This window comes from Erinaceus europaeus, chromosome 12, assembly GCF_950295315.1.
Source record: "Erinaceus europaeus chromosome 12, mEriEur2.1, whole genome shotgun sequence".
NCBI lineage: Eukaryota > Metazoa > Chordata > Mammalia > Eulipotyphla > Erinaceidae > Erinaceus > Erinaceus europaeus.
The window spans coordinates 34,782,551-34,801,542 of NC_080173.1; the positions used below are offsets into that span (position 1 = coordinate 34,782,551).

The following is an 18,992-nucleotide window of genomic DNA, read 5'->3' on the forward strand; positions in this document are numbered from 1 at the left end:
CGAGTGGTACAGCAGTACTGCAGGTGTCTCTCTGTCTCTCTCCCTCTATATTACCCGCTTCCCTCTTGATTTCTGGCTGTCTCTATCCAATAAATATAGACAATAAAAAATTTTAAAAAATTGCTTCATGGCACTGCAAAACTAAAAGCTATTTAAAATAACTTCCTATTTAATATTTATAGACTAAAATCATTTTATCATTATATTTTTCTACTGAATAAAATGGGTGTATGCAGGGCCTACCATAGCCTTCCTTCCTAGTAAATACTGTGTCATTGATCAAGATAATTTCATTGTAGTTCTTTTCTCAATCCCACTCCTACAGTAAACTTTTCTCAGGAAACCAAGGATTTTTCCTGTCTTATAATACTGACTCTGACAGGCTGAGGCCTCCTCCAGCTCACAGGAAGATCCACCCACAGTAGACTTTTTACTCTGGTATTTGTAGAAGCTAATATGTATCAAGGTGTTTTTTTTTTTTTCCCTACAGTGAACATTATATTTGGTTGTGTAGAATTGCAAGTTTTTTCTTCTTTTTTTGGAGGAGCTGAGGCCTTACACATGCTTAATTTCAGTGCTCTGGAACTGACTTCTTCATTCAGGGGTGGGGCTCTAGAGCGGTGCAGTTCTGGGACACGTTGATGAAGTTATCTGCCCAGGGAAGTCAAGATGGAATCATAGTAGCGTTTGTACCATGGTGGCTGAAAGTTGGTAAGATATAAAGCAGGATAAAATATTTTGTAAAATAGGAACAGAGCAGATAAGAATAACAGAAGAGGGTGGAAAAAGTCTAGGAAGTCTATTTTAGGAGTATTCCTAGGGCCCTATAACTTTATTAATCTTCATTTGAGCTTTATAACTACCATGGAGGTGGCTGCGTGGATAAACTGGTGAACTTTCAGGCATGAGGTCTTGAATTCAATTCTTGACATTGCCGTATGCCAGAGTGATCCTCTGGTTCTTGCTCTTTCATTCATACATACATACATAAATAAGTATATAAACAAATCAGTCTTCTTGGACTGGGTAAGTGGCATACTGGTTATACAAAATGGCTTTCATACCTGAGGCTTCAAGATCCCAGGTTCTATCCCCAGTACCACTATAGGCTAGAGTTGAGAAGCGCCCACCAACTAAAACTAGGCTTTCAGACAGTTTTAGTGCACAAGTTAATTGAAAGTATACCTGCAACCCCTGCTCTCCTCCTATCCAGGTTAGGGGGCTTCAGGGAAAATTATCGACTTTTATTGGCGCAGAGGGTAGAGGGCTTAGGTTTTTACTGACTTACTCTGTATTGGGATATTCAAATCACAGGACTGATAATTTAAAACATGGAGAGATATATAAAAGAAGAAGAAAGGCTAGACAAGTCAAATCAGCAGACCAGTTTTCTAAATTAACCAGGTTTGCTAAACAGAAAGCCTCAGTGGCAGCATTAGGGTAGAAGGTGGCTCATGTGTTGACCCTAGCTCCGCATGTGTTTGAGTTTAGATCTCTTTGCTATGGATGCATTTAATGTGTTTAGTTAAGCAGCAAGCTTAGCTCAGGTGCTGCCTTTACAATAAAAAGAATCAGTTATGGAAATTATCAACACAGTGTCACATCTTTAAACTACACACAGCTGTATTAAAATAGTGGGGTTTTAAACAGTAATGAAAAAATCAGTAAAACACTGATACATCCTACAGTATGAATGGATCTTGTAACATTGTATGATGTAAAAGAAGCCAGTTATATGCTACACTCTGAGTCCATTCATAAAGAGCCCTAGTTGTCCAGGCCAACAGAAAGCGTTCTATAAGATTTAGGATAAAAGGTAGAGAATAAAAAGGAATTCGAATATGTACGAAGGTTTTTATTTTTCTTTCTTTTTTTTCCTTTTCTTTTTTTTATTTAAGAAAGGATTAATTAACAAAACCATAGGGTAGGAGGGGTACAACTCTACACAATTCCCACCACCCAATCTCCATATCCCACCCCCTCACCTAATAGCTTTCCCATTCTCCATCCCTCTGGGAGCATGGACTCAGGGTCATTGTGGGTTGCAGAAGGTAGAAGGTCTGGCTTCTGTAATTGCTTCCCCGCTGAACATGGGCGTTGACTGGTCAGTCCATACTCCCAGTCTGCCTCTCTCTTTCCCTAGTAGGGTGTGTCTCTGGGGAAGCTGAGCTCCAGGACACATTGGTGGGGTCTTCAATCCAGGGAAGCCTGGCCAGCATCCTGGTGGCATCTGGAACCTGGTGACTGAAAAAGAGAGTTAACATACAAAGCCAAACAAATTGTTGAGCAATCATGGACCCAAAGCTTGGAATAGTGGAGAGGAAGTGTTAGGGAGGTACTCACTGCAAACTCTAGTGTACTTCTGCTTTCAGGTATATATTTTGCAGTAGTTTATAAATACGTGTGAAAATATGCTCTCTCTCACAGAAACTGGTGTATATCTAGGTTTTGGGACTTTGTTAGAAAGTGAACCACCTGAGATGAAATTAGAGTATACTATGAAAGGAAAGGTCTCACCCGAGTAATGAAGCTGAAAGGTTGTCATTCCACATGTGAAGTCTCTGGACACAGTCTGAAGTGAAGCATGTTGAGGTGGCAATCGTTGCGTTGGTTAGGTTGTGATCGGCGGATGCAATATTATTTTATATGGATTGGGAGAGGCATACGGGAAAGTGGGCCCTATCCAAGGGTTCCAGGACTGGGGGAAGTAGGGGCTCTATAGGAATAAAGTTGACCAAAGAAGTGAAAGACTTGTATGCTGAAAACTATGAGTCACTACTCAAGGAAATAGAAACTGATACCAAGAAATGGAAAGATATCCCAGGCTCATGGATTGGAAGAATAAATATCATCAAAATGAATATTCTCCCCAGAGTCATATACAAATTTAATGCAATACCCATCAAAGTTCCACCAAGCTTCTTTAAGAGAATAGAACAAACACTACAATCATTTATCTGGAACCTGAAAACACCTAGAATTGCCAAAACCATCTTGAGGAAAAGAAACAGAAATGGAGGCATCACACTCCCAGACCTTAAACTATATTATATAGCCATCATCATCAAAACAGCATGGTACTGGAACAAAAATAGGCACACAGACCAGTGGAACAGAATTGAAAGCCCAGAAATAAATCCCCACACCTATGGACATCTAATCTTTGACAAGGGGGCCCAAAGGATTAAATGGAAAAAGGAGGCTCTCTTCCTTTTCTTTTCACCAGAGTTGTTGATGAGGCTCCATGACTCCTCTGTTCCTACTGGACTCTTTTTTTCTTTTCATTATTAATCTTTACATTAAGAGTGAGAGATGAAGAGGAGGAGATAGAGTAACAAGACAAGGTGAGATTAAGATTTAAAAAATCCATTCATGGATTTTTTTCACACAGTAATATAATAAAGGGTAGAAAATGATAAGTCATGAGATGCATAAAAACATTTGATAGTATTCACTACTTGTTAATAATTTGAGACATAGCTCTGGACAATGTATTAAAAGGGAACTTTCTGAAACCTTAGAGTCTTTATTAAAAACCAAGGCACATGTGGCGCAAAGCGCAGGGACCGCGTAAGGATCCCGGTCCTAGCCCCCGGCTCCCCACCTGCAGGGGAGTCGCTTCACAGGCAGTGGAGCAGGTCTGCAGGTGTCTATCTTTCTCTCCCTGTCTGTCTTCCCCTCCTCTCTCCATTTCTCTGTGTCCTATCCAACAACGAACGACATCAACAATGGCAATAATAATAACCACAATGAGGCTACAACAACAAGGGCAACAAAAGGGGGAAAAAAATGGCCTCCAGGAGCGGTGGATTCATGGTGCAGGCACTGAGCCCAGCAATAACCCTGAAGGAAAAAAAAAAAAAACCAAGGCAAACATTCAACATAAAAAAATGAAGTAACTATTTTGAAGAAACCTGTTTTTCTCCGTAGATTATATCAGACTGGTTTGGATGAAAGCACAGCACTGATTGGATTTCCAACATGGTGGTGGGCAGTCTTCCTATAGGCTAGGATTGGGAATAGGTATACTGGCATTTGCTGCATTCAGCTAGCTATAGCAAATTACAGCCCAGTCTATTTCAAGAGGAAGGTTAATAATATTCTAATTTTGAGGAATAGCCTATGTGTATAAGTAGAAACAAATAGGTAGTGTTTGTCTCTGGAGATTCCCCACCTGTTCTGTCAGACTGGCAACATGTAAAAGACTAACAGCACAGATATTGGCAATAAAATAATGTTAAATTGGCAATAATACTTACCTATTACTTACTATCATGAATATAGGTTTAACTGCTTTGGGCAGTTAGTTACTTTGGTGTTAGCTAATGATGTTTCAGATGTGATAGTATGTAGCCCAGCAATTTAACTCCTAGATATTTTTGTTTATAATTTTGAATTTTAATATTTTTATTTATTATTGGATAGAGACAAAGAAATTGAGAGAGGAGGGAGAGATAGAGAAGGGGAGAGACAGATAGACACCTGCAGTGCTACTTCACCACTCATGAAGCTTTCTCCCTGCAGGTGGAGTCCAGGGGCTTGAACCTGGGTCCTTGTGCACTGTAATGCCAGTGCTTAACCAGGCACACTACTGCCTGGCCCCTACTCCTAGATACTTTTGATTTACGTCTGAGGTATACGAATGCTCAGAATAACACATTTTATTGTTATTGTAATAAACCTGAAAATTAGCCCAACTGTCAATAACAGAATGGACAAATCAATTATAGTTAAGTCTTATAGTAGAATACTGTACTTCAGTGGAAATTACCTACATGTATTTTAATGGGATTTAATCTCCAATACATAAGGTTGAGTAGAATAAAGCAAAGTACTAAACTAATTATACAATATTCTTATAATTTCTTTCACAAAATATAATGTTATATTATTTAAAGATAAAACAACAGGCAAATGAAGAAATGACAGTTTAGTGTGGCACTTATTTACAAAGGGAGTAGCATGACTAGAAAGAGATTATGACATGGCTAATCTAATGGTCTTTGTTGGTGAATTGGATGGTGACTTTATTTTTTTATTAGTGATTTGATGATGATTAATAAGATTGTAAAATAATATGGGCATAATTCCATATAGTTCTTACCACCAGAGTTCTGTATCCCATCCCCTTCAATGGAAACCTCCCTATTGTTTATTTTTCTGGGAGTGTGGACCAAAATTCCTTATGGAGTACAGAAGGTGGAAGGTCCGGCTTCAGTAATTGCTTCCCCAGTGGATGTGGATGTTGGGAGGTTGATCCATCCCTCCCCCCACCCCGCCTGTGAGGGCTCTGTAGAGGTGAGAATTTGGGATACATTGGTGAAGTTGTCTGACCAGGGAAGTCAGGATAGAATCCTAGTAGCATCTGAAACTTGATGGCTAAAAAGCTAAAAAAAAAAAAGACATGTATGTATGTATTATACGTATATTTAGCACTGCTCAGTTCTGGCTTCTGGAGGTAGGGAGAACTGATCCCGGGATCTCAGACCCTCAGCCATGAAAGTTTTTTGCATGATCATTAGCTGTCTCCCAGGCCATCGTACGTGCTTGAAGTATATACTCTAGCTAGTTAGATCTGGAAAAATGCTTAGTTTCTGAAATATTTATTTATTTAGTATTTTTATTTGAAAGGAGAGAGAGAAATTGAGAGGGGAAGAGGAAATAGGGAGAGAAAGAGAGACACTTAACAGCACTGTTTTCACCACTCTTGAAGCTTCCCCTCTCTGCTCATGGGGACTGGAACTTTGAGCCTGGGTCCCTGCACATTGTAACTTGGGCACTCAGCCAGGTGTGCCATTACAAGGTCCCTGCTTCTGAAATTTCTAAAGTGAAATCTGTTATATTATTTTACACAATATCTGTTATATACCCATATGTATCTATATAAGAATATATAGTTTATATACATTAATTCCTATTGTCTGCATATAAATAAAATGTATTTATCAGCAAAAAAAAAAAAAAAGATACAAAGCAGGACAAATTGTTTGAACCCAAAGGTAGGAATAGAGCAGATGAAATTTGAGACATGTTGAAATAGACTTTGTGGTTTTATATAGGGTAGTAGGTTTGACCAGGGGACCTTGGTTGTTGGGTAGAGGGTGGTCTTACTGTGTTCCTGCTCTGCTCACTCAACTGTCCAGTGATACTTCAGACCTCTGTGGTGTGACTCTTAACTTGATCATTTTAAGAAGATACATGTCCTGCCTTTTTAAACTAATGACTGTTGCTTATTAAAAATTAAGAGAAATCAGTAATTCTCAAATCACTAAAAACCAGAAGCTGTGTTTTCTAATTTCTTGTAATTATTTTTGTTTGTTTCACAGATTGATCAGCTTAAACAGGAACTTTCAAAGAAGGAATCAGAACTCCTTGCCTTACAAACAAAGCTTGAAACCCTTAGCAATCAAAATTCAGATTGCAAACAACACATTGAAGTGCTTAAAGAGTCGCTTACTGCCAAAGAACAGAGAGCCGCCATTCTTCAGACTGAGGTAAGTACCATTTCCAGAATTCTGGCAACAAAACTTTGACTTGACAGAAAATGTCCTAACTGACCAGCTCTTTTTAGAAGATCCTCTATCCAAATACTTGGGACTAGATGTGTTTTGCATGTCAAATATCTGGGGAACTTGGAAAGGTAAGATTCATTGCCTGTGTTGTATTGTGTAACATTCCCAGTGGGGTTGCAGCAATGCCCACAAGCAAACACACATTTCTGCAGAAAAAAAAAATGCTCAAGCTAAAGTTGGAGAAATCCAGATTGTATAATGTAGACTCCTGTCATCTTGTGCCAGATTGGACAATCAAAGGAGTTTTCACACTTGGGGTTTTTTGTTTTCTACTTTTAAAACCGCAGGTCATTGATCGTATCTGAGATATATTTGCTTTTTTAAGCTATTTAGTAATTAGAGTGTCATTTCATTTACTTTGCTGTGTAACTGTATTGGTTCCTTTCCTAGCACCTTAATTCCTGGGGACTTTTTCCCTTCTTTCTCTTTCTTTCTTTCTCTCTCTCTCTCTCTCTCTTTTTTTTTTTCCAAGCTTGGTGCGGCACTACAAATCCACTGCTCCTGGAGGCCATTTATCCATTTTGTTACCTTTTGTTGTTACTGTTATTATTATTGTTGTTAGATAGGGCAGAGAAAAATTGAAGGGGGAGAGAAAGATAGAACCTGCAGACCTGCTTCACTGCTTGTGAGGCGACCCCCACCTGCAGGGGAGAGCCTGGGGCTTAAACCAGATCCTTATGCTGGTCCTTGCGCTTTGCCAAGTGCACTTAAATGACTGCGCTACTGTCCAACCCCCATTTATTTCTACTTCTCCCTTTTTCTCTTTTGTTCTTTCTCTCTGCTCTCCTTCCTCTCCAGAAAACTGCTCAACTCTGGATTGTGTTGGTACTGAGCATTGAGCCTTGGACGTTGGAGCCTTAGGCATGAATGTTTTGGCATAACCAGTGTGCTTATCTCCCTGGCCATTCATCCTCAATGTTCAAGTTTCTTTTACCCACCCATTGAATAGAGTTAGTAGTGTGCAAAATTTCTTACAGAATATATAGTTTTTTTATTTCTTACTCAGAAAATTGTTGCTGCCCTCTGTGCTTGCTTTTTCTCATTAGCTTTTATCTTTGGGTCTCATAAGAATATAAAATGTAAGTTGGTTATTGTGTAAATAAAACAGTTTCCAGAAAATAGATTATTACACATGGGCAATGGCAAGGAATGAAGTGAATATCCTCATTTTAGTGTTGAGGGAGTAGGCTATTACATTCCATTAGGAAGACAGTTTAATTAGGATGCATATTCTCTGACTAATGTGTTTGCATGTGTATGTTCTTGAGTCTGTGGGAAGGTTTTATTTTCTTTATGATCTAATTGGGCCATCAGTGAGATATATGCCCTCAGCCAGGTGCAAGACATTGTCCAGAGGAGAAAGGAAGCAAGTCTGTATTGGCTAGATCTTGATGTGAACCTGATTCAGCCTATACACAATTGTCATTGGTCAATGTATAATTTTTTAACATCTTTAAACCATAAATTCATCTTACGTCAGTGATGTATTTTATATTTAAGAAAGATCATTTTCAGTTGTATACATTTCCATCATGAATGTATAAGCATGGGTTTTCAAAGTAAATTTTTATACAATGCCATGAATTGAACAGTAGGTTTTATCTCCATTGAGCAGGCAGCAGGGAACAGAATGTAGAAATGTGCTGTTTAGTGCTGTAGTGGCCAGCTGTGTATGTGCGGCTATTCAAATTCAAACTGATTAAAAATTCTACATATGTAAGATATAGTTTCCTAGCTATGCTGGCCACATTGAAAATAGTTAATAGTCACATTTGGCTAGTGATTACCATCAAGTGCTTGTCTGGAATAGGGCTTACACTGACTTGTGAGTCAAATCCAGCCCTCTGCCTGGCTTTGTGAATGAAGTCTTATTACAGAAATATTATTGTTTTTGACTGGTTTCATGCTACAAACGCAGTATTTAGTAAGTGACTGTGTCCATATTCTGAAAATATTTACTCTCTGGCCCTTTAAGAGAGCAAGTTCTCCAACCTGTGGCATTTTGGTTTTGTAGGAGGAAGACTGAATGAGAGGAGGCCAGGTTGTGGCATACCTGGTTGAGTACACACACTATATTGTGCAAGGACCCAGGTTCAACCCCCTAGTCCCCACTTGCAGGGGGAAAGCTTCACAAGTGGTGATGCAGTGCTGCAGGTGTCTCTCTGTCTCTCTCCCTCTCTATCTCTCTTTTCCCTCTTGATTTCTGGCTGTCTCTATCCAATAAATAAAGATAATTTTAAAAATTGGGGGAATTGTGTGTAATTGTACCACTCATCCAGTGGTCTTGTCAGTGTTTCCATTTCATAAATAAAAATTTTAAAAAATGACTTTAAAAAATATTGAATGGAAGTGGAATACTACTTCTTTCTCTGGCTGCCTTTTATTTGGAGTCAGATAGCTGATTCACAATTTCTTCATCGTAACTATTATCGCTGATTGTATCTATTGGTTGTGTTAAGATAGCGTATTTGTCTTGTTGTGTATTGGGCTGGAAGAAATTTCAGCTACAAGGTGGTCTCCTGAGGTATTGCCTAAAGAGGATGACAAGCTTCTTTTGATGGCCCCTCTCCATAAAGAAAGAAAAGTCAGTTCAGAAATGCTTCCTTCTTTTTTTTATTACACTGTGCTCATGAATCCTGTATTCCTCAGCTTCTTTCTCCTTTCTTGTCCCCCCCCCCATACTTTTGAGTTAATGTAGTCCAGATTAGACCTATCCATATTTCATGGAATAGTGATGATAGTATGTGCATAGCTTCCATCCCACCTTTAGTAATTAAAATGACTCAGTAAAGAAATAGTGCTTTTGAAGTAGATACAGTTATTCTTTATGTGCATAGGAAGACCATTTTCTATTTTTTTTTGCTTTGAAATTGGGAGCACCAGATTAATGATTTTTATCAGCTGGAAATATCTGAGGAATTTTTCCCTCTTTTTTCTTCTATTAGAATCTTTGTAAATGAAGTAGAAGCAGTTACCTAATGATTTCCATCTCTTAGAGGAAGCACTTTAGGTTGAAATTAACTCTAATTATTAGATCATAGGCAAAGGATTTTGGATAGTAGATTAAAATAGAATGAAGTAATACTCCTGCTTCTTGGATAAATAGGAAATAAGAGTCTCTCTAATTAATGTGTGGTGGGCCAGTGTGCAAGTATTCAGTAGGTGCAAACCTAAGTTCACATTCATATGAAGTCATGATGCTCATCTTAGGAGGAAGTTATATGCCATAGTGTTTTCCAGTTTTATTCTTGAGTCATTTTTGAAAGTGCTTTCCCAAACAGAAGAAAACTCTCATTAGAATGGGAACAGTCTGCACCAAAGTAAAGGATTCGGGTGCAGGGGAGGGTTCAGGTCCTGGAACATGATGGAGGACCTAGAGGGGGTTGAATTGTTATGTGGAAAACTGAGAAATGTAACACATGTGCAAACTACTATATTTTACTGTTGACAGTAAACCACTAACCACCTCCCCCAATAAACAAGCAAAAAAGTGGAAAGAAAGATTAGGAAAAGTTGTCCTGGTTTCTCTGAAAAATCTGTGCTAGCAACCAGTTTGGGTTACTCTTTTCGACTATGGCAGAAATGACACATGTCACTGGCTTAGCATTTCATCTCTCCAGGAAGTGCTTTGAGTACAAGGGGATTTGTGTTTGGGAGGTGGTGAGTTGAAGGGTGGGACAAGGGGTGGGTAGCAAGTTGTCTGGGTTTGCGGCTGGTGGCTTGGCTCTTGGGTTGGTTTGTTTTAAGTTGTACGAATGCCCAGATGCTCTTTGACATTTGTGCAATAAATCAATGGAATAATAATTACACGTGTACACAGAGATATACCACATAGCTCCTAACATAACATTTTACTTTTTAAAATAGCTTCAAAGGATCCCAGGCTAAGTTTCTTATTTTCCTTCTTCCCCTGACGTTTCTGATGTACCCATTCACCCCATCCATAAACACATTAATTTTTTGGAGTAAAGATAACGATGGAATAACTTTCTATAGGATATTGATTTTTCTGAATTTCAGTTATTGATAATTATCAATATATCCAGGAACTGGGAAGGAGAAGTCCTACATAGTACGTTATGAGCTTAAGTTATATGAAAAATATGACATTTGTGTCTCTACAGCATTGTTTGGATGTGTGAACATACTGATCTTCCAATTTTTTAAATAAATATTTATGAAGGAGGGAGAGAGGGACAGCCTGAAGTCAGAGTACTGCTCATTATTATGGTGTTATTTGGTTTATATATGGTTTATTATGGTGTTAGGGATTAAACTTGGAATATCAGAGGCACTAGGCATGAAAGTCTAGTGTGCTGGCATTGTATTACCTCCCTCACTAGTCTCCCCATTTAAAAGCTGTGGATGAGCAAGGCTTGAACTTTTCTGAACTTTTGTGCCTTGCTTATAAATGCCAGTCATTGTGTCACCTGACACATCTGGGAGAATAGTGCTTCACCTCTAATAGAGTTTTAACTGTCATAGTCCTCAGTGCTGTTATTATTATTTTATTTTACTTTTGAACAAACTTAACAAAATTACTATTTTGAGAGAGAGAGAACTTCAGTATTCCTTTACCACTTGTGAAGATTTCCTCCTACAGGTGGAGTCTGGGAGCTTGAACCCAGATCTTTGGAAATTGTAACATGTGTGCTCAACCAGTTGCACCACCATCCAGCTCCAATTATTACTTCCCCAGTTCATATCAGGGCTTTTTGGGGGAATACTTGAATTTACTTCTTGTCCATACTGTGTTCTATCTTCAGTAGTCTCATTAGAGTTTTTGGTGTCTACAATGACAATGCCACATTTTTAATTAATTGAGTGGAGTTAATTGAGTCACATTTTTATGCCTTTGGCTGTCACAGAGAAATGATACTATGAAAGTGCCACCAGTTTTGTCTTATATCCAAACTTAGAGATTTCTTTCTGTTTTCTCTCAAATGTTCTTTTCCTGACTATCCTAACAACTTTCTGGCATGTTTTCTGGAAGATATATGGAGTGATATGCCATATTTCTTTTTTTAATTCATTTTTTATCTTTATTTATTTATTCCCTTTTGATGCCCTTATTGTTTTATTGTTATAGATACTATTGTTGTTGTTATTGATGTCGTTGTTGTTGGATAGGACAGAGAGAAATGGAGAGAGGAGGGGAAGACAGAGGGGGGAGAGAAAGATAGACACTTGCAGACCTGCTTCACCGCCTGTGAAGCGACTCCCCTGCAGGTGGGGAGCCAGAGGCTCCAACCAGAATCCTTAAGCCAGTCCTTGCACTTTGCACCACCTGTGCATAACCCTCTGTGCTACCACCCAACTCCCAACCATATTTTTTTTACTGTGTAATGGTCCAAGGAAGAGTTGTACTTGTCTGAGTAAAAATCTAGAGCATCTTTTGTTTGTTTGTTTAAATAAAGAAGCAAGGGTTTTACATTCTCATGGGTAAAGGTTTAGGTATGAAGTTCAGTTAAAACTCCACAGTAAGGGTTCATAATATTCTTTTTTAAAAAAGTAACCCATAAGGAAGATAATCTTATGGGATCTATAGGCTGGCTGCCCAGAAAATTTCACCTTGGCATGTTCACACTCATATCCACACACAATCATGTTTAGAATTTCAGACAGTTTACAGGTGTTCTGAAGTTTTTCCAAAAAAATCACCTTTAAAATCATTGTCATGTCAATTTATTGCATTTTTTTATTCAGCACACATACAATTTTTAAGACCTACTATGGTTTTGTTTATCATCTAGGCAACATATTGGATATTTGAACATTTGATTAAGAACCCATTTCTAGTACCATAGTGCTTGGTGGTTTTAGGATTACTGGTTATTGATAACTCCACATAGATTCTTAATTGGATATTATATTTTTTTGTGTGCAAGGTCACAGGTTTAAGGCTGAGCTGCTGGGGAAAACTTCACAAGTGGTGAAACAGTACTGCAGGTCCCTCTCTCTCTCTCTCTCTGCCTCTCCTTTCTCCCTTAATTACTCTCTGTTTATATATATATAAAGTACATAAGTGAAATAATGACAAAATGAAATAATGGATAACATCTTTGAAGACTGTAAACTGTTGACATATACATGTATATGTATTACAATTAAGCTAACATCACTAAAGTGACTGCTTTAACAATGTTAATATCTTGTTTTGTGACTGGAGGAAATAACAAAACTGGTAAGAGCATCACACTTGCATTCCTGAGGTTTTTGGCTCTATTCCCAAAGTTACATGCCCCAAGAGTGGTCCCCTGGTTTTTTTTTTCTCTGTTGCTTGAGAAACTTACTCTCCTCCACCCCTCACCCTCTCTTTCTCTCATATATCATAAGTAAGATAAACTTTATAGAAAAATATGTTTTTATTTAAGCTGATCCTCTGATTCTGCATGGAGACAATTTGGTTTTCTAGGGGAAGGAGATGCTTTTATGATGTTACCCACATTTCATTGGTTTATTTTGTGAGTTACATGTGTACTTAGAATTTCTTCCATGACCATTTCCCTTGATTTGTCTAAATGATTGAGATGCCATTAGATAACATTTCATTGGGAGTCTATTATGTGAAAAGTTCTGGACTAGAAGGTGTTCATAATTTCAGGAGATGTTGGACTTTACCTTTATTTTATTGCCCAAAAACATGTCCAAATGAACTAGATTGAGTTCATGGAACTGTGTTTGTGCTTCTTCTGGATTCTCTAAACGTAGCTTACAACTTGTGAAGATAGTATTGACATCCTCAGAGAGGCTGTGCTCACAGTTCTGAATGATAGGGCCTGGGTCCCCAAGCCATGAACAGTTAATCATAAACCCTGTATAAGAATTCCAGTGGATTGGGAACCTCTTTTCTGTCAAGAAGCTCAAATATATATTCTCATATATAATCACATATATAATCTAATTTAAACTTCAAGGCAAATATTTTGGCAAGTTTTAGAATTCTTTTTTTAATAGGTGAGTATACTGAAGTTTGGACAGCAGTCACTAGATACAACCCAGCACTATCTATGAAAAGGAATGAGATTAAATAGTTGTGGATCCATAAACACTGATAGTAACATTATAGTCATGGTAACTCTATGGCCAAAATAATGAAGGTTCTCATTCAGACTCTGGGTGAGGGATACCATTCTTCAGGAAGTCTTGAAACTTTTCATGTAGAAGAACTTATTGTCTAAGAAGTAGTTTTTATTTTAAAAGTTTGATTATATATTATTCATAGTAACATGCATATATTTATATACATACATCCAAGCATGCTTTATAAAGCATAAAATAATGGATAACAACAAAAACAACAAAAGCAAATTTACTGTGCTTTGTGTATTGGAGAATCGGATGACCTTTAAATTATCAGTAAGACATATTATATATTTGAATGTAAAAATTGAATGCATTTAACAGAAGTGGCTGTTCATTCTGGAAGGTTGTATAAGGTGCTAGTGGTGGAGGAGGTGTTTTCTGAGACCCTGGCAACAGTTTTTGCTCTCTGAGTCATAGATGACTCAGTGTGATAGCACAACCAGAAAGCAGACTTGGGATGTCAGTTTTCAAGATGAATCATAAAAGGCAAGATTTTGACAATGAAAATATTGTGCATGAAGAAAAGAGCTTGTTTTACAAGTGCATGTTTCTTGATTTATTTGCATTGAGGTGAACACTGCCCCACTTCTTGAGGAGGCTACATATAACTCTTGGGTATAAAGGTCAAATGACAAAGAGTCTGGAATGCTTTGTACCCTCCAAAGTCCTCCAGGGACTTTGAGACAAGATGCATTCACAGGGGCTTTGCAAATGATTCCAGATATTCTTTTTTCTGAATGTATGCATTTTGAACAAAGCAGCCTTTTTAAAATGAATGAAAGTATTTCTCACAACATGTAAGATGGTAAGGACTAAGCAAGGACTATCTCTTTGATTTTAAAATTAATTTAAATTTATTATCTTATTTTTATTGCCACCAGGTTTATTGCTAGGGCTCAGTGCCTGCACAACAAATCCACTGCTCCCAGAGGCTTTTTTTTTTTTGATAGATACAGAAAAATTGAGAGGGGGAGGAGGAGGCAGAGTGGGAGAAAGAGAGAGAGGGAGAGAGAAAGAGATATCTACAGCATGTCTTCACCACTCATGAATGAATCTTCTTATCTGTAGGTGAGGACTAGGGCCTTGAATTGCATCCCTCTAAATAGTAACTTGTGTTCTCTACTGGATTTGCAACAACCTGGTCATTGCTTTTTTTAAATGTTAATTTCAATTTTCCTTTGTTATTTTTTGTTATCTGCCTTAGTTGACTAAGAAAATAGTAGGGCCCATTTTATCACTTCAGTTCAGTCCTTACAAAATAGAAATTTGACACATCACAGATTTTTGATTGATTTTCTTCTTAGTACACTTAAAATGTGTCTTAAAAAAATGTTACAGAAGAGAAAATCAGCCTTTAATACTGTTAACTTAACCTAGTGGCACATCACAGCATTTTGTCTTATTTTCAAGTCTTGCAAGGAATGTTTTTAAAATGAATAAATTAAAGGATTTGGTGAACAAATATATACAACAAAATGCCTATGTCACTTGTATTTCTCCACTCTACCCCAGTCATTGGCTTCACTTTTTAGAATATTTTTATTTGACTGGGAAAGGTATCATTTTAAATTTTATTGATAACACTCTTAACTGCAAGAAAAAGACATAAACCTGCAAAGCCATAACTATCATGGTGGCCACAATTGGGAGGTCTGCAAAAATAGTTTATTACCAGTAGAAAAAAAAAAAAAAAAAAAAAAAACGTTGGGAGCCACAGTCATTACAGGAGTCATCACCTCTGGTAGATGCATTTTTTTTCTCTTTCCATTTTGAGAGTACATATGATGGAAGTGCCAAACTATACACTTTCTCCTTCCTTAATGTTTGTGGGCTTTATTTTGACTCTCTCTTTATTAATGATGTGAAAACCTTCGGGTCACATAAAAGTGAGCTAGGGCCAGGGTTTGTAGGCCCCAGAATTCAGAAAATGTCCTTGTATCTAGCTAGTGAAAGTATTGTCTAAAAGGGCCACTCTTTATTAACTAAGATTTCTAGGTGTTTTGAAGATTTTTGCTACCCTCGTGAGCTTTGCAGAGCCACCTCATATACTTGCTTAAGGTGAAGCATGACCAAACTATGGTAGGGGAACTAGTATGTGTTGTGGTGATTGGCTGTTGTTCCATAACAATTTCTGGTCTATTAAAAGATGGTGTAGGTAGCTACAGACATTATTTTGCTTCTTAGGTCAAGAGTCTAATACTTTTGTTGTTATTGTTGTTCAGACTTTATTTTAACATGTTGTTAGTATAAAATTGCTTTTGACTTCCTAAACACAGGTGTTCCGTTTGGATCTTAAGGGACTGTGAAATATGTAGATGTCTAAAAGGAAATTCTGTAAATTGTGAGCATGACTCTGTCAGCACACTAAATGGATTAGGAAAATTCATTGTCTTCCCTGTAACTGAACACCGATGTGATGCATGGACATGAATTAGTCCTGAAAAGCCAATAAAATAGGGGGGGGGGGGGAAGCAGAGCCTAGGAGATGTTGATTGTGTATGCTCCCTCCACCACAAATGAATGTTAGTGCAGAGGGGCTCAGAAATCAGAATGGGTATTCAGAGGACAGCCAAGAAGGAGAACATATGAACAGACAACACAGAATTTATAGAGTAAAACCACAAACACCTTATTTTCCATTGTACTAAAATAATGATATTTTACAGTACTCATTTTATATGTAATTCTTCTTTCAATTTTATGTTGTCCCTGCAGCTCAAATCTCATTATAAGTGTTCCAACAACCAAAAAAATAAATCCCCTTTTAATCAAAAACTTTCCCTTTCCAAGCCTTAGTCTATTGTCAATTTATTTTGAGCAACTTATTTTTCTGTGAAGCAAAAGAATTTATCCCTTCTTTTTCAGCTCATCAGGATGTTATTTGACCCATATGACTAAACATGTAATTAATATAACTGAATCATTTTAATTTCTACATTGAATTCCTTAATAATCTGCACCCATTATTTTGGGGTATAGATATATGGGGGCAGAGCCTTTTATTTTCTTTGAAGGAAAAAAATAGATCATTAGTACTTGTGAGTGATTATGCCTCCCTTTGAAAAAGGCATTATCTATACTTTATTAAGCTGCAACTGGAAGTGACAGTATCCAATTAACCAGTTGTCTATGAGAAAGTGTATATCCACTTCTCAGTGTTGCTTACTGGTAAATGGTTTCCAGGATGAAGAGAGTGTATTTTTATGTCTGTGAGAAGCGAACTTGCCTCTTTAAAAAGGAGATGACAGAATTTAGGAGGAGGGAAATCCAACAAAACTCTCATTGACCCCAGAGTTCACATTCTTCACCCACTCTTTTTTTTTGGTATGAATTTTATGGAAAACAGAATTTATTAAGTACTTCCATTCATTTTTTTTTCTTTTGGGGGAAAACCATTTGGAAATAACCAATTTACCTTATGACTGTGTTCTTTTGACATTGGACCCATCCTTGTTACACTTGCCTCCACTGCTCTGGGAAGGGGATACCATTTGCTGTGGCTGGGTTTCTTTATGTATATATTTACACATCAAACCAAAATGTTTCGAGTGAATTTGAATGGTAAGACTCTTGCAAGAATCTTTTATCGATTTTGTAGGAACATTTTTTCTTTTAAAATTAAATACAGATATTTATTCCATACAGACTTATACTTCCCCCATCTTGTTTTATTTAAGAAAGAGAAAGAATAGAACTTGAGGTAGGTAATAAGTTACATGGATCAAGATCATTTGTAACCCAGAAGTCTGTTATTATTACAAACATTTCCATCTTGAAGTATGCAAAACTTATTTTCTTATATTTATTTTAATTTAAAATTCTCAAATGTAGGCAGTTTCTTAAATCCTTATGATTCCTAGAGAATGTTCTTTGGCCCCAAAATACTACTTGTTGGTTGCTAATTTGAAACTGGACAGATAAAAGAACTGTCATTAAGATGTGGACAAATATGAAGGCAAAGAAAAGCTCAAATTCCTACTTTACTGTTACTCCTTAGCCCAGTTCCAGCAATGCCAGGGGTCAGTAAATACTGTTCTCTCTGTGGTAATGACCACCATGTCTACTCTTCTAAAAGCAGGTCATGAAGCAGGGAAAAGCATGAGTAGGAGAACTGCTTGTAACTTCCAGAGTCTTAGACATAGAATTCATCAGCAAGTTAATCTCATTCTCATTCAAAATCAAAATGTACATTTTAGGAAAGATAAGTACTTTAACATTTTAAAGATTGAATTTGGAAAATTGTAGTGTTTTCACTTTGCTTTTTCACTTTGCTTTTTTTTTTTTTTTTGAAACTTTTTCTCCCAATACATACCAACTGCACCTCCTGATGCCAACCCATTCAATGCAGCATGTTTCACTCTGGACTGTGTCCAGAGACAACAGGTGTGGAATGTCAACTCTTCAGCTTCATTACTCTGATGAGACCTTTCCTAGCTCACAGGAATCCTTAATTCCAGTTCAGGTGTTGCACTTCTTAACAAACCTCAAAACCTAGATATAGACTTGGGCCCATGAGATAGGGCATATGTACATGTTTCCATAAGTTAGGGGAAAATATATACCTTAAAGTGAAAGTCCACAGTAGTTTGCAGGGGGTCAATAAATGTAGCAAGCATGCAGAAAGACCTAAAAAGACACCATAAAGTACCTAATGAAATAGTTTCTACTTAGACTTACATACCCTCCTCACCTACCTCGTATTGCACAGCCTTTAATCACTCCAAAGCTAACCTTGTCATGCAAAATAAGGACTACAAAAGCTGAATAAGGACAAGAGACTGACATATTTTAACGATGACTCTTTAGTCACTATCAGGTCATCTCATCACCTGGGGCCCTGGAGAAGAGAGAAAGATAAGAGAGAGAGAGTTCCTATGCAGTACCAGGGTTTAAACATAGGATCCTGCATATAGTAAAGAGTGTATTCTCCTGGGTGAACTATTTTCTGGTGCAATCTGGAGGACACTCAGAAGGCTAGAAATGGACTTAATGACCTGGCAATTAATTCTTCTCCTGAGGACATATCCTAAGGAAATAAAGACACCCTTCCAGAGACCCATCCAAAAAATCTGTGTATACCTGCCCCGGCCAGCGGGGCGGTGAACAGGGGCTAGGAACCTCGGCACCTGGAATGACAGGAACAAGAGACATGAAAGAATGACAGCAAGACAGGATTCTGATCAAGTTGCAAAATTTTATTGTGTTCACAGGTATTATAAGGCTTTGGGGAAGGGGGGAAGTGCTAGAGGAGGAGGAGGGGGAGCAATCTTCAAAGTGGAATGTTCCTTGCAACATACAATGACCGAAACCATGTTTGTTACCACAACTATGTGT

The 18,992-nt window shown here is 37.6% G+C and overlaps 1 protein-coding gene across 8 annotated transcripts in view; it reads left to right on the forward strand.

Moving 5' to 3' along the window:
• Nucleotides 1-18,992, forward strand: part of ERC2 (ELKS/RAB6-interacting/CAST family member 2) — a 1,141,350-nt gene that overhangs the window by 459,263 nt on the left and 663,095 nt on the right. For all 8 annotated transcript variants that reach the window (XM_060203088.1, XM_060203089.1, XM_060203094.1 and 5 more), the window contains one exon: nt 6,327-6,494. In XM_060203088.1, the coding sequence (XP_060059071.1) occupies nt 6,327-6,494 (168 nt within the window). The remainder of the gene's footprint in view (nt 1-6,326; nt 6,495-18,992) is intronic.